The following is a 14,011-nucleotide window of genomic DNA, read 5'->3' as shown; positions in this document are numbered from 1 at the left end:
CCCACATGCAGCAATGAAGATCCCGCGTGCTACAACTAAGATCCGGTGCAGCCAAATAAATAAATAAATAAATATTTTTAAAAAGAAAAGAAAACGTAAACAATTAGATCCTGTCATTGGCTATTAAATTAGTAAATATATGTATATTTAATTGAAGTACAGTCAGTTTACAATGTTGTGTTACTTTCTGGCATACAGCAAAGTGATTCCATTATACATATATGTGTGTGTATATATATATATTCTATTTCATATTCTTCTCTATTATAGGTTATTACAAGATATGAATATAGTTCCCTGTGCTAAACAGTAGGACCTGTTGTTTATTTTATATATATATAGTAGTTTGTATCTGCTAATCCCAAACTCCTAATTTATCCCTCGCCCACCCCCTTTCCCGTTTGGTAACTGTAAGTTTGTTCTCTGTGTCTGTGAGTCTATTTCTGTTTTGTAAATAAGTTCGTGTTGTATTTTAGATCCAAAATATAAATGATACCATATGGTGTTTGTCTTTCTCTTTTTGACTTGCCTCACAGTATGATAATATCTAGGTCCATTCATATTGCTGCAAATGGCATTATTTCATTCTTTTTTATGGCTGCGTAGTATTCCATTGTATTTATGTACCACATCTTTTTTATTCATTCATCTCTCAATGGACATTTGAGTTGCTTCCATGTCTTGGCTGTTGTAAATAGTGATGCTATGAACATTGGTGTGCATGTATTTTTTCAAATTATAGTTTTGTCCGGATATATGCCCGGGCTGGGATTGCTGGATCACATGGCAACTCTATTTTTAGTTTTTTGAGGAACTTCCATGCTGTTCTCCATAGTGGCTGCACCAATTTACATTCCCACGAACAGTGTAGGAGGGTTCCCTTTTTTCCATACCCACTCCAGCATTTGTTACTTGTAGACTTTTTCATGATGGCCATCCTGACCAGCATGAGATGGTACCTCACTGGTCAGGTAATTTTTGTAGTTTTGATTTGCATTTCTCTAAAAAATAGTGATGTTGAGCATCTTTATGTGCCTGTTGGCCATCTGTATGTCTTCTTTGGAGAAATGTCTATTTAGGATTTCTGCCCATTTTTTGATTGACTTGTTTGTTTTTTTTGTTACTGAGTTGTATGAGTTGTTTATATGTTTTGTTGTTGTTATATGTTTTGGAAATATATATATGTTTATATGTTTTGGAAATGTCATGGATCGCATCATTTACAAATATCAATACTTTCTCCCAGTCCGTAGATTGTCTTTTCGCTTCGTTTATGATTTCCTTTGCTGTGCAAAAGCTTTTAAGTTTGATTAGGTCCCATTTGTTTGTTTTTGCTTTTATTTCTATTGCCTTGGGAGACTGACCTAAGAAAACATTGGTATGATTTATGTCAGAGAATGTTTTGCTTATGGTCTCTTCTAGGAGTTTTATGGTATCCTGTTTTATATTTAAGTCTTTAAGCCATTTTGAGTTTTTGTGTATGGTGTTGAGGGAGTGTTCTAACTTCATTGATTTACATGTAGCTGTCCAGCTTTCCCAACATCACTTGCCAAAGAGATTGTCTTTTTTCCATTGTATATTCTTGCCTCCTTTGTTGAAAATTAATTGACTATTGGTGTGTGGGTTTATTTCTGGGCTCTCTTTTCTGTTCTGTTGATCCATATGTCTGTTTTTGTGCCAGTCCATGCTGTTTTGATTACTGTAGCTTTGAGGTATTGTCTGAAGTCTGGGAAAATTATGCCTCTAGCTTTGTTCTTTTTCCTCAGGATTGCTTTGACAATTCTGGGTCTTTTATTGTTCTGTATAAATTTTACGATTATTCAAGTTTGGTATAAAGTGACAGGGGTTAATGTGACAGGGATTGCATTAATTCTGTAGATTGCTTTGGGTAGTATGGCCATTTTAACAATATTAATTCTTCCAATCCAAGAGCATGGTATATCTTTCCATTTCTTTAAATCATCTTTAATTTTCCTCATCAGTGTTTTTATAGTTCTCAGCATATGTCACCTCCTTGGTCAGGTTTATTCCTAAATATTTTATTTTTTTGATGTGATTTTAAAAGTGATTTTTTTTTTAACTTTCCCTTTCTGGTATTTCATTGTTATCGTAAATAAATGCAACAGATTTCTGTATGTTAATCTTGTATCCTGCTACCTTGCTGAATTTGTTTATCAGTTCTAATAGTTTTTGTATGGAGTCTTTAGGGTTCTTTCTATGTACTATCATGTCATCTGCATATAATGACAGTGTAACCTATTGCCTTCCAATTTGGATATATTTTATTTATTTTTTTCTTGTCTGATTGCTGTGGCTAGACTTCCAATGCTATGTTGAATAGAAGTGGTGAAGGAATTCCCTGGTGGTCCAGTGGTTAAGACCTTGTGCTTTCACTGCCGTGGGCCCAGGTTCAGTCCCTGGTTGGGGAACTAAGATTCCACAAACTATGAGGTGCAACCAAAAAAAAAAAAAAGGTGGTTAGATTGAGCATCCTTGTCTTGTTCCAGAATTTAGTGAGAAGGCTTTCAACTTCTCACCATTGAGTATTATGTCAGCTGTAGGTTTGCCATAAATAGCTTTTATTATGTTGAGATATGTTTCCTCTATACTCACTTTGGTAAGAGTTTTTATCATGAATGGATGTTGAATTTTATCAAGTGCTGTTTTTGCATCTATCGAGATAATCATGTGGTTTTTGTCGTTTCTCTTGTTGATGTGGTGTATCACATTGATTGATTTTCATACGTTGAACCATCCTTGTGACCCTGGGATAAATCCAACTTGATCATGGCATATGGTCCTTTTTATGTGTTGTTGGATTTGGTTTGCTAATATTTTGTTGAGAATTTCTGCATCTGTATTCATCAAAGATATTGGCCTATAATTTTCTGTTTTGATAGTGCTTTTGTCTGATTTTGGTATCAGGGTGATGGTGGCTTCATAGAATGACTTTGGGAGTATTCCCTCCTCTTCAGTGTTTTGGTATAGTTTGAGAAGGATTGGTCTGAGTTCTTTGTGTGTTTGGTAGAATTCCACAGTGAAGCCATCCAGTCCTGGACTTTGTTTTGCAGGGAGTTTTTGTTTTTGTTTTTTGTTTGTTTGTTTAATTAATTATTTTTTTGTTAAATTTTTGGCTGTGTTGGGTCTTCGTTGCTGGGCGTGGGCTTTCTCTAGTTGAGGCGAGCGGGAGCTATTCTTCATTGCGGTGCGCGGGCTTCTCATTGTGGTGGCTTCTCTTGTCACAGAACACGGGCTCTAGGTGTGTGGGCTTCAGTAGTTGTGGCACGTGGGCTCAGTAGTTGTGGCTTGTGGGCTCTAGAGCACAGGTTCAGTAGTTGTGGCGCATGGGCTTAGTTGCTCTGCAGCATGTTGGATCTTCCCGGACCAGGGCTTGAACCCATGTCCCCTGCGTTGGCAGGCGGATTCTCAACCACTGCACCATGAGGGAAGCCCCTGGAGTTTTTGGTTTTGGTTTTTTTTGGAGATTCTATTTCACTTCTAGTGATTGGTCTGTTCAAATTATCCGTTTCTTCTTGATTCTTGATTCAATTTTGGTGGGCTCTATGTTTGTAGAAACTTGTCCATTTCTTCTAGGTTGTTCAGTTTGTTGGCATATAATTGTTCATAGTGTTCTCTTATGGTTTTTTGTATTTCTGAAATATCCATTCTTACTTCTCCTCTTTCATTTCTTATTTTGTTTATTTGGGTCCTCTCTCTTCTTGGTGAGCCTGACTAGAGGTTTGTCCATTTTGTTTACCCTTTCAAAAAAACAGCTCTTGTTTTTATTGTTTTTTTTTTTATAGTTTTTAAATCTCTATTTTATTTATTTCCTCTTTGATCTTTATTGTTTTCTTCCTTCTGCTGACTTTAGGTTTAGTTTGTTCTTTTTTTTTCTAATTCTTTCAGGTGGTAGGTTAGGTTATTTATTTGAGATTTTTCTTGTTTTTTGAGGAAGGCCTGTATTGCTATGAACTTCCGTCTCAGGACTGCCTTTGCTGCATGCCACAGATTTTGAATGGTTGTGTTTTTACAGTCATTTAAACTTAATTGATATTTTCAGGACATTATATCCAAAAAAATCCAGAATATACATTCTTTTCAAGTGCACATGGAACACTCTCTAGGATAGACCCACATACTAGGACACAAAACAAGCCTCAGCAAATTTAAGAGGATAGAAAGTTTTTCAAGCATCTTTTCCATGTACAACGGCATGAAACTGAAAATAAACCACATGAAGAGAAACAAGAAAAAACAATTACATGGAGACTAAACAACATGGTACTAAAAAACCAGTGGGTCAGTGATGAAATCGAAGAGGGAATTAAAAAATACTTTGAGACAAATGACAATGAAAACACAACCATAAATTAGTAAATATATTTTAAAAATTATTGTTGGATGAAATGTATGTAAAGTGTTTAGCCAAGCTTTCTACCTGGTTGGGCAGAATAGGGATGGAGTAATACAAAGATGTTCTAGAAAGGAACTTGGAAATAGGCACTAAGAACCTTAGAATTCTAAACAAATAAAAATGTAGACAAAAGATCATGGGATCTAAAAGTGAAGCACATCATAAAGGTAGCCAAATAGCTTATGTTCAGAAAGATTTATAATTATTTGAAAGTGGCATAATTAATAGGTATGAAAAATATGCAAATAAACTTCCTAAGTGTAATAAGGAAATGTCTTAAACAGAAATTTCCCAGAAAGGTTCGATATCGTTTTTGTACTGAGTACAAAATTAAAAATTAAAACTAACTTCACTTTATCATTGAGATTTCTACTGTGCTGTGTTATGCTGTAATCACACATCTTAATCTATTTGGTAATACCTTAATTCTCTAACTTTGAAACTATGCAGATAGCATAAGAATGTCAGAGGAAAATTGTTACTACATAATGTTAACCTAGTATTAAAAGTAAAGGGAAGAATGGAGAAAACTAGGAAGGCAAAATTTTGACTGTGTCAAAGCTCTAGATTAATTTCCGGAATAAAGATTGTTAACACAGTCACTTTGGAGTTTGAAGAACGTGTGAATGAGAGAAATATGTTTAGCTCACTTTTAGAACGTACGCCCTTTTCTTGGCCTGAAAGAAGTAATACATTCCTCTTTTTAGTTTTCTTAAGGAAAATGCTACAGTTTGTAACATGAATATACAAAGATCTGCAAATTCTTTTGTAGACAAGTTAAATCTTCTTAATGGAGAGATCTTGGATTTGTTTGTTAAGAGCTGGGTCTCTCCCAGAAACCAATGATCTTAGACAAGTCAATCTTAGACAATTTAATTTTCTTCATCTTTAAAGTTTGCATAGTGGACAAAAGTTCTAAAGTCATTTCTACCTCTACTATTCTATGATTTTGAAATATATTTAACTACATTTGCTGGTACCGCTTACCCAAAATAGAAATTGAACGCTAGGTTACCCAAATTTCACCTATTTCAAAAACATAAATCATGAAAAGAAAATTTTATGGCATAAGCTTATTACAGACCTTTCTTAATCAATTAATTTCTTGAGTAGTAGTTGGTGGGGTTTTTTAGTAAAATAAATATAACAGATTTTATATTCCTAGTCTAAGCTGTTTTTAAGAGAAAACATTATTGTGTTTGAATATTTAAATAATAAATAAATATTGGCTTTAATGGTCAGAATCCATTGTGGAATTCAGAGGTTTATTTCACTCTAAGAAATGAAATTTACCAAAATTATTACTTGTCATTTCTTTTCCCCCTCCTCTATAGATATTCGTATACCACTAATGTGGAAAGACTCTGATCACTTCAGCAGTAAAGAACGTATGTATGATTTTAATTGTAATTGAAATATCTTCTGTAATATGTAGTAAATTTGAGATTATTAGGAGAAAAAACTGCTTCTCCAGTGAAATAAATGGATGTCATTTGACAGAATAAGCAGAATCTTGTTGATAGGAACCTGTGCAAGGATGGTGAGTAACAGGTAATAGAGAAGGGAATTGTGCAATGGAAGGAAATGTTTGAGTCATGGTAAAGGCAACATTATTTGACCAAGATCTTGGAGATCTTTCTGCCTTGTTTTCTTACTTCAGATTATTTAACAGGATGTAAGAGGAAAAGATTTTTAGCTTGATCTGATTGTTTTCCCCTTCAGCATTTTATGGCTTCATATAGTCTTAACAAATCCATGCATTGTGGGTCATGGAAATTAACCTCAAATGATTTTTAGCTGTTAGAGGCAAAGCAGAAAAGATATGATAATCCTTTATCTTTCTTGTCTATTGTGATAGCTTTGTTCCTCATACTTTAAAATCTGAATCACATTGAGCACAATTAGTTTTATATGAAAAATCCAAAATCAGATTAGTACATTTGTTATTCAATTAGGAAATATAAATTACTTTACAAAGGAATACATGCAGGTATTAAGTACATCTTTCTGATTGCAGTAGAGAGTTAAGTTTTTCTGAAGAGGTACATTTTCTCAGTAATGAGGTTTCAGTCCTTTAATCACCTAATACTTCTTAAAAACATCATCAAATTAGAAGGCCCAGCAGCTATGGTTTTTGTGTTCACATGTCTACTTTTTATTGTTTTTGTGGTTTCCTCCCTTTCAGTTTGGTGGAAAATGTTTTGCTGTTAATGTGCTTGCTCCTAACCTCTCATAATAGAAAACTTATTTTTCTTAAAATATACTTGGAAACCAAATGACAGGGGTAATAGTATGTACATAAAATAATAAATTTGCTATTAATTAAAGCTTAAAGAGTTTTCTAGGAATAAAATTTGTGAGTTTGGTGGGTACTTTTAGGCTGCTGAGAGGCCTCTATTTTTAACTTTATTTTTTGATACTCCTTACTTTAATTGTTGTGCCTTAGTTGGGCAAGCTATTAATATATATTGGCAAAACAGTCTATGTAAAAAGTTAAAGGATTACAGTGTACAATGTATGAAAATAAGAATCTATTAGCAAATATTTAGGCTAATTATTTTCATTTTCAAGCAGATTTTAACATAATATAGGCATGATTCATCACATGAATCATTGTATTATGTTGTTTTTCTTCTCTAGGATCACAGCGCTATGCCATTTTTTGTTTATTCAAAATGGGAGCTGAAGTTTTTGATACTAACATGGTGATTGTGGATAAAACAGTCACAGATATATGTTTTGAAAATGTGACCATATTGTAAGTATTTTTTAATCTTCATTGAATGAAAAGAATCTAAAATTCTACCTTTTTCAAAGGAAGGCAAATTTATTGGATTATTTTTGAAGCATTAAAATCTTTAAATTGATTTTGAACATTGCATTATTCAAAATAAGCCCATCTCTGCATTTGAGATTTTTCCAGTGTAAAATAAAGTGGAAATCATGTAATATTAGTAGTAACACTATGAATACAATGGAATCTCATTATAACATTATTTTATGTAGAGTGAATTTGGGCATAAAAGAGGTTCTTACATCTCATATAGGAGATTTGGTTACAGAAATACCAAAATAGTATAACAACTTTATGAGATAGTTCTGAAATATGTACCATAGGCAAAGTACTTTGGTAAAATTTTGAGATATTCTTTTTCTTATGGTGCACTTCCATGTTTTCACTCCAAAACAATAAAAAGTTGGGTGATCCTCAGGGCTGTTTTTATTGCCCCTGCTCTTTTACAGGCTCATTTTATTGTGGTCATAATATAGAACCAGAAAGAACTCCTCAGGTAGCCATAGAAATCATTTTTAACTAACATAAGTTTTTCCTGGCCTTTTTTTCTATTGGCCTAAATCAGTATGTGATTTTTATTTCCTACAGGGTTTCAAAGACAGTATCTTTGCATCCAAATATTAATAACTACTTAACTATTAAAATCAATATACATGTTTTTCCCATCTTTAGCTATGGAGCTATATATACAGTTGAGATTGAAAGTACTAGTTTTGCCACTCATGTAGCATTAAAAAAATGATTGCAAACCATGTTTTGTGGCTTTGGTTCAGTGTCCCATAAGGAATTGTACAGCACAGAAAAATATAATACATTTTTCTGAGTTATCAGCAGTAGTGCAGGCCATCTTATAAGCTCTGTTGAACCAAAGAAATTTACTTAGGATGCCCCAAATATTGCCAAATGTTTACATAACTAAGACTTAAAAATAAATATTTATTATTTACCTAAATATACTAATTTCCATTATCAACTATTACTAGTGCATCTTTTCCTGCCAAAATCATCCTGTTAATGGACTCTTTTCTTCACATCACTTTGCTGTTGTTTGTTTTTACCACAAAGACAAAAATCATAATATTTTTCACAGAAAGAACAATGCAAGTTACTTGGGAAGACAACACATGATTTATAATTTTTTTTTAATTCTGTAAATATTTTAAATTGTTCTAAAAATAACTGCTCACAGATGTTCTAAATGTTATTTTAAAATGTGCTTTTTGTTATGATTGTTTTAATAAGTATTCAATATTTATGAATCTCTGGTTTTTCTCTAAATATTGACATTTGTTAGTCATTACCAGGAATACTGTATGTTTCAGAGTTGCCAAATAATAAACTATAAAAATATTTGGAAGTTATTCCTTGGATTTATTCAAACTATAGTTTGGCTATTTAAATCTTAAAAAGTCTATGCTGTGTTTTTAAAATCTCTGAGGCTGATGGATTGTCCTCTGCAGACAACATCTACTGCTGATGGACCTCCTTTGCGATTTGAAGTATATTTTACTGTTACTAACATCACCACAATCGTTTATAGTAAAGATAGTTCACTGTGTCTGAGAAAGAGCAAAGCCAATCTTGGCATTGCAGATTTTCTGCATATTGGTTTAATAAATACATACTGAATATCTTTTATGCTAGATTAAGAATACAAAGATTACCAAGACATCACTCCCCCTCAAGGAGTTCATGCCTTGAAATATATCTCTTTATATTCATTTTTTTGTTTGTTTTCTCCTGTACAACTAAATAGTGAAATGTTATTTCAGAGTTATTAGGTACAAAGGTGGAGCGGGGAGGAGGGGCGCGGTGTTGAGTGGACTGTATGACTCTTTATGAAAAAGGCGTGAAAACTAAAGGTTTCAGCAGAAGAAAGCTTTTGTTTCTTTTAATTTTCTTTGTGTTCTTTGTTTTCAAATCTTTTTCCTTTGGAGGAATCGTGATTTCAGGAAATCATACATATAATGTAAATACCTTAAAAACAGCTATATTATAGGAATGAAAAGGAGAAATGGCATTGGCAACGAAATGACCAGGGCATTTTATTCTTTTCCTTTAAATAATTTGCCTGTAAATATTGGTTAAATTGAGTTAAGATTGCCCTACTTTAGAAGCTGGTAGCTCTCGAAGTTGTAGTGACTCTCTCAGGTCATTTAGATACTAAATAAACACTGGGATATTCTATCTCATTAACATATATTAACATAAACCTGTTCCAAATGCTGCTTTTAAATGTTATGAAAACATCACAGGATGTTATTTTATTTTCTACTGAGTTAAATTTCTAACATTATGATTGTCCTTGTTTTTAGTAATGAAGCAGGGCCAGACTTTCAGATAAAGGTGGAAGTATATAGTTGCTGTACAGAAGACTCTTCTATAACCAACACACCAAAAAAATTAGCTAAGAAACTGAAGACATCTATAAGCAAAGCTACAGGGAAGAAAATAAGTTCAGTGCTTCAAGAAGATCATGAAATGTGCTTGTCCTTCAGTTCTGCTATTTAGTAAGTTTTCTAATACAATATTTACAGCGATACAGTATAATTATGTATTTGTGACATTTTAAAGTATTGTATATGGAGAATATCTTTACATTTTAAATGGGAAAAAACATCCTGAGGCAGGAATATAACTTGGTTGTCTGACATTTACCCAGCTGAGTTATCCTTAATACCTTCCTTTGAAAGTAGAAAGTTGGGGCTTCCCTGGTGGCACAGTGGTTAAGAATCTGCCTGCCAATGCAGGAGACACGGGTTCGAGCTCTGGTCCCGGGAAGATCCCACATGCCGCGGAGCAACTAAGCCCGTGTGCCATAACTACTAAGCCTGCACTTTAGAGCCCACAAGCCAAAACTTCTGAAGCCCGCGCACCTAGAACCTGTGCTCTGAAGCAAGAGAAGCCACCGCAATGAGAAGCCCACGCACCGCAACAAAGAGTAGACCCTGCTCGCCGCAACTAGAGAAAGCCCGCATGCAGCAACGAAGACCCAACGCAGCCAAAAATAAATAAATAAATAAATTAAAAAAAAGAAAGTAGAAAGTTGGGTGACAGTATGCTTTCAGTGATTTTGAATTCCAATATCTAGCAGAAAGATGAGTTATTTTTCTTGAAAAGGGACTATCTACATGTTAAGTTGTTTGCTACATATCAGTCTACTAATTGGATTTCTGCATATGTCATGCATTAGCCTTAAAGATTTTAAAAAATATTTTATTTCTTTATAACAAAACCACATTACCATTATCACATCTAACAAAATAAAAAATAAGTTCTGAATATCATCTGATGTCCAGTCTGTGTTCAAATTGCCCCAATTCTGAGGAAGTTCTCTTCTGATCTGTGCAAGTCAAGATGCAAACAAGGTCTACAACATTGCATTTAGGTGAGTCTTTTAATCTTTAACAATTTCCCAGCTACTTTTTTCCTTGCCATTATTTATTGAAGAAGCCAGATCTTATAGATTTCCCATATTTTGAATTTATCTGATTCCATCTTTGTGGTCTTTTTAAACATCTTTTTCTATCCTCTGTGTTTCCTACAACTTGTAGTCAGATCTAGAGGACTGATTAGTTTCAGGTTCTCTTTTAGGACAATGTACTTTCTACTGTATCCCATTTGGAGGTCTTGTCTCACTTTTCCTCATGTTAAACCTGACCAGTGGGTTCAGGTGTTGTCAACTTGATCCATCCATTATAAAGTTCCCTATCAATCTTTTATCTAATGGTGTTAGCAGCTATTGCAGGTCATTCATTATTTCATTAGGGGTTATAATTTGGTGACTTTCTAAATTTGTCCTTTATTTATTTATATTTTATCTTGATTCTTTTCTCTCTTTTTTAAAAAAATTATTTATTTATTTTTGGCTGCGCTGGGTCTTTGTTGCTGCATGCAGGCTTTCTCTAGTTGCAGAGAGCAGGGGCTACTCTTCGTTGCGGTGCACAGCCTTCTCATTGTGGTGGCTTCTCTTGTTGCAGAGCACGGGTTCTAGGTGCGCGTACGCGCTTCAGTAGTTGTGGCTTGTGGGCTCTAGAGCACAGGCTCAGTAGTTGTGGTGCGTGGGCTTAGTTGCTCCATGGCATGTGGGATCTTCCCGGACCAGGGCTCTAACCCATGTCTCCTGCATTGGCAGGCGGATTCTTAACCACTGCACCACCAGGGAAGTTCTGCATTTATTTTTAAACCTAGAATTCTCTCAAAGAAGAACTTTCTTTTGTTAACTCTCTGGATATAAATGCAAAAAAATTGGTGGAGGAGAAGGAGGAAAAAAATACTCGGTTCCTTCATTTTAGAATAATAAGTTGATGTTCTACCATGGAGGTGATCAATGTTTTGTTTTATTTGAACTCTTGTATTTTTATATATTTGTGTTTCAGTCAATTACAGTTATTCTCTTTGAAGCCAATTTGTCCCATCTTTGATCAGTGGGGAACCTTTAAGCTGACTCTGCATCCTTTTGACACAACCTAATCTCTGATTAGCTTCTTTGCTCTCTGGCCAGGGAACATGTTCCATGTTCATCTTCTGTTTTTCTGCCCACAGTTGGAATCACCATCTCTTCAAGAAGCCCTGGTTTCTTTCAGATACTTTCTTTAAACATTGTGTTTGCTTCTTTACAAGTATTTTTATCTTTTATGTTTCTTGGGAAAACTGTTGTACAGGCTGCATTCCTAGAATTTCTTTGCATGTCTTGGTAGGGTTGGCTCTTCAGCATGTAAGTAATTTTACTGTAATTACAAAAAGCAAAATATTTTAGGTGTAGATCCTGGAAATATCAATCATCAAAATGTAACTAAATAACTCTTTTCATATCAGATATATTACATGTGAAAGTGACTTGGGACCCTAGCATTGTGGCTTTCAGTTTATTTTGATTGAGATCCACAGTAAGAAATACATTTTACATTATTACTGAATACACAGTAACATAAGCAGACAGATTTCGTGAAGCAATACTTAGCCCTTGCTATTTATAGTATAGTCACTTGACTTTTTTTATTCTAGTTATTTTCAGTTTCTTTTAATTCCGTTTATGAATCATTAAATTGATTTCATGATTGTTGAATGGGTCCCATCCACTGAAAAAAAGAAGGCATAGAAGATGTAAATCTTTGCTAATATAAATGTCATTAAAAAGGAGGGAGGGATACCCTTTCATTTTCTTCCTTTAGAATTAAGGCTGTCTTAAAACTTTTGTAGATTAAGATGATAATCAAGTATTTGCTGGAAAATGCTTTAATTCAACTATAAGGTAATGGAACTCTGTCTTTTTGATGATTGAATGAACAATTGTATTTCTAGTTTGAAGCATAGATTTTAGAACTGAAAGAGATAATCACCAAGTTAGTAGTTTTAAAACGTTTTTAAGCAGCAAAATTCTTTATTTAAAAAAAAAAAAACAGGACCAACATAGGCAGAACACTCTATGACATAAATCACAGCAAGATCCTTTTTGACCCACCTCCTAGAGAAATGGAAACAAAAACAACAATAAACAAATGGGACCTAATGAAACTTCAAAGCTTTTGCACAGCAAAGGAAAACATAAACAAGATGAAAAGATAACCCTCAGAATGGGAGAAAATATTTGCAAATGAAGCAACTGACAAAGGATTAATCTCCAGAATTTACAAGCAGCTCATGCAGCTCAATATCAAAAAACAAACAAAACAACCCAATCCAAAAATGGGCAGAAGACCTAAATAGACATTTCTCCAAAGAAGATATACAGACTGCCAACAAACACATGAAAGGATGCTCAACATCACTAATCATTAGAGAAATACAAGTCAAAACTACAATGAGGTATCACTTCACACTGATCATCAAAATATCTGCAAACAATAAATGCTGGAGAGGGTGTGGAGAAGAGGGAACCCTCTTGCACTGTTGGTGGGAATGTAAATTGATAACAGCCACTATGGAGAACAGTATGGAGGTTCCTTAAAAAACTAAAAATAGAACTACCATACGACCCAGCAATCCCACTATTGGGCATATACCCTAAGAAAGAGTCATGTACCACAATGTTCATTGCAGCCCTATTTACAATAGCCAGTACATGGAAGCAACCTAAGTGTCCATCGACAGGTGAATGGATGAAGAAGATGTGGCACATATATACAAGGGAATATTGCTCAGCCATAAAAAGAAATGAAATTGAGTTATTTGTAGTGAGGTGGATGGACCTACAGTCTGTCATACAGAGTGAAGTAAGTCAGAAAGAGAAAAACAAATACCGTATGCTAACACATATATATGGAATCTAAAAAAAAAAAAAAATGGTTCTGAAGAACCTAGGGGCAGAACAGGAATAAAGATGCAGATGTAGAGAATGGACTTGAGGACACGGGGAGGGGGAAGGGTAAGCTGGGACGAAGTGAGAGAGTGGCATCGACATTTATACACTACCAAATGTAAAATAGCTAGTGGGAAGCAGCCGCATGTCACAGGGAGATCAGCTCGGTGCTTTGTGACCACCTAGAGGGGTGGGATAGGGAGGGTGGGAGGGAGACACAAGAGGGAGGTGATATGGGGATATGTGTATATGTATAGCTGATTCACTTTGTTATAAAGCAGAAACTAACACACCATTGTAAAGCAATTATACACCAATAAAGATGTTAAAAAAAAAAGAAAACAGGACCAGTAGTGTCCTGAACAAGTTACATTATTTCCTGGGCCTCAGTTTTCTCATGAAAGATAAGGATGCTTAGACATAATCATCTATTTTTAGAAGGCTCCTTAGAGACATTTTAGGGTTTCATATACCTTTCAAGCATGTAAAAACAATGACTGGG

The 14,011-nt window shown here is 34.4% G+C and overlaps 1 protein-coding gene across 1 annotated transcript in view; it reads left to right on the top strand.

The window, feature by feature from the left end:
• The window catches only part of RTKN2 (rhotekin 2), a 77,362-nt gene that overhangs the window by 26,725 nt on the left and 36,626 nt on the right, over nt 1-14,011 (top strand). Inside the window, exons 4-6 of the mRNA XM_060126310.1 lie at nt 5,749-5,802; nt 7,055-7,172; nt 9,524-9,718. Of these exons, the coding sequence (XP_059982293.1) occupies nt 5,749-5,802; nt 7,055-7,172; nt 9,524-9,718 (367 nt within the window). The remainder of the gene's footprint in view (nt 1-5,748; nt 5,803-7,054; nt 7,173-9,523; nt 9,719-14,011) is intronic.

This window comes from Lagenorhynchus albirostris, chromosome 16 (genome assembly GCF_949774975.1).
Source record: "Lagenorhynchus albirostris chromosome 16, mLagAlb1.1, whole genome shotgun sequence".
NCBI classification, from domain to species: domain Eukaryota; kingdom Metazoa; phylum Chordata; class Mammalia; order Artiodactyla; family Delphinidae; genus Lagenorhynchus; species Lagenorhynchus albirostris.
The sequence above is the reverse complement of the archived record's forward strand: the minus strand, read 5'-3'. Positions and strand labels throughout refer to the sequence as shown.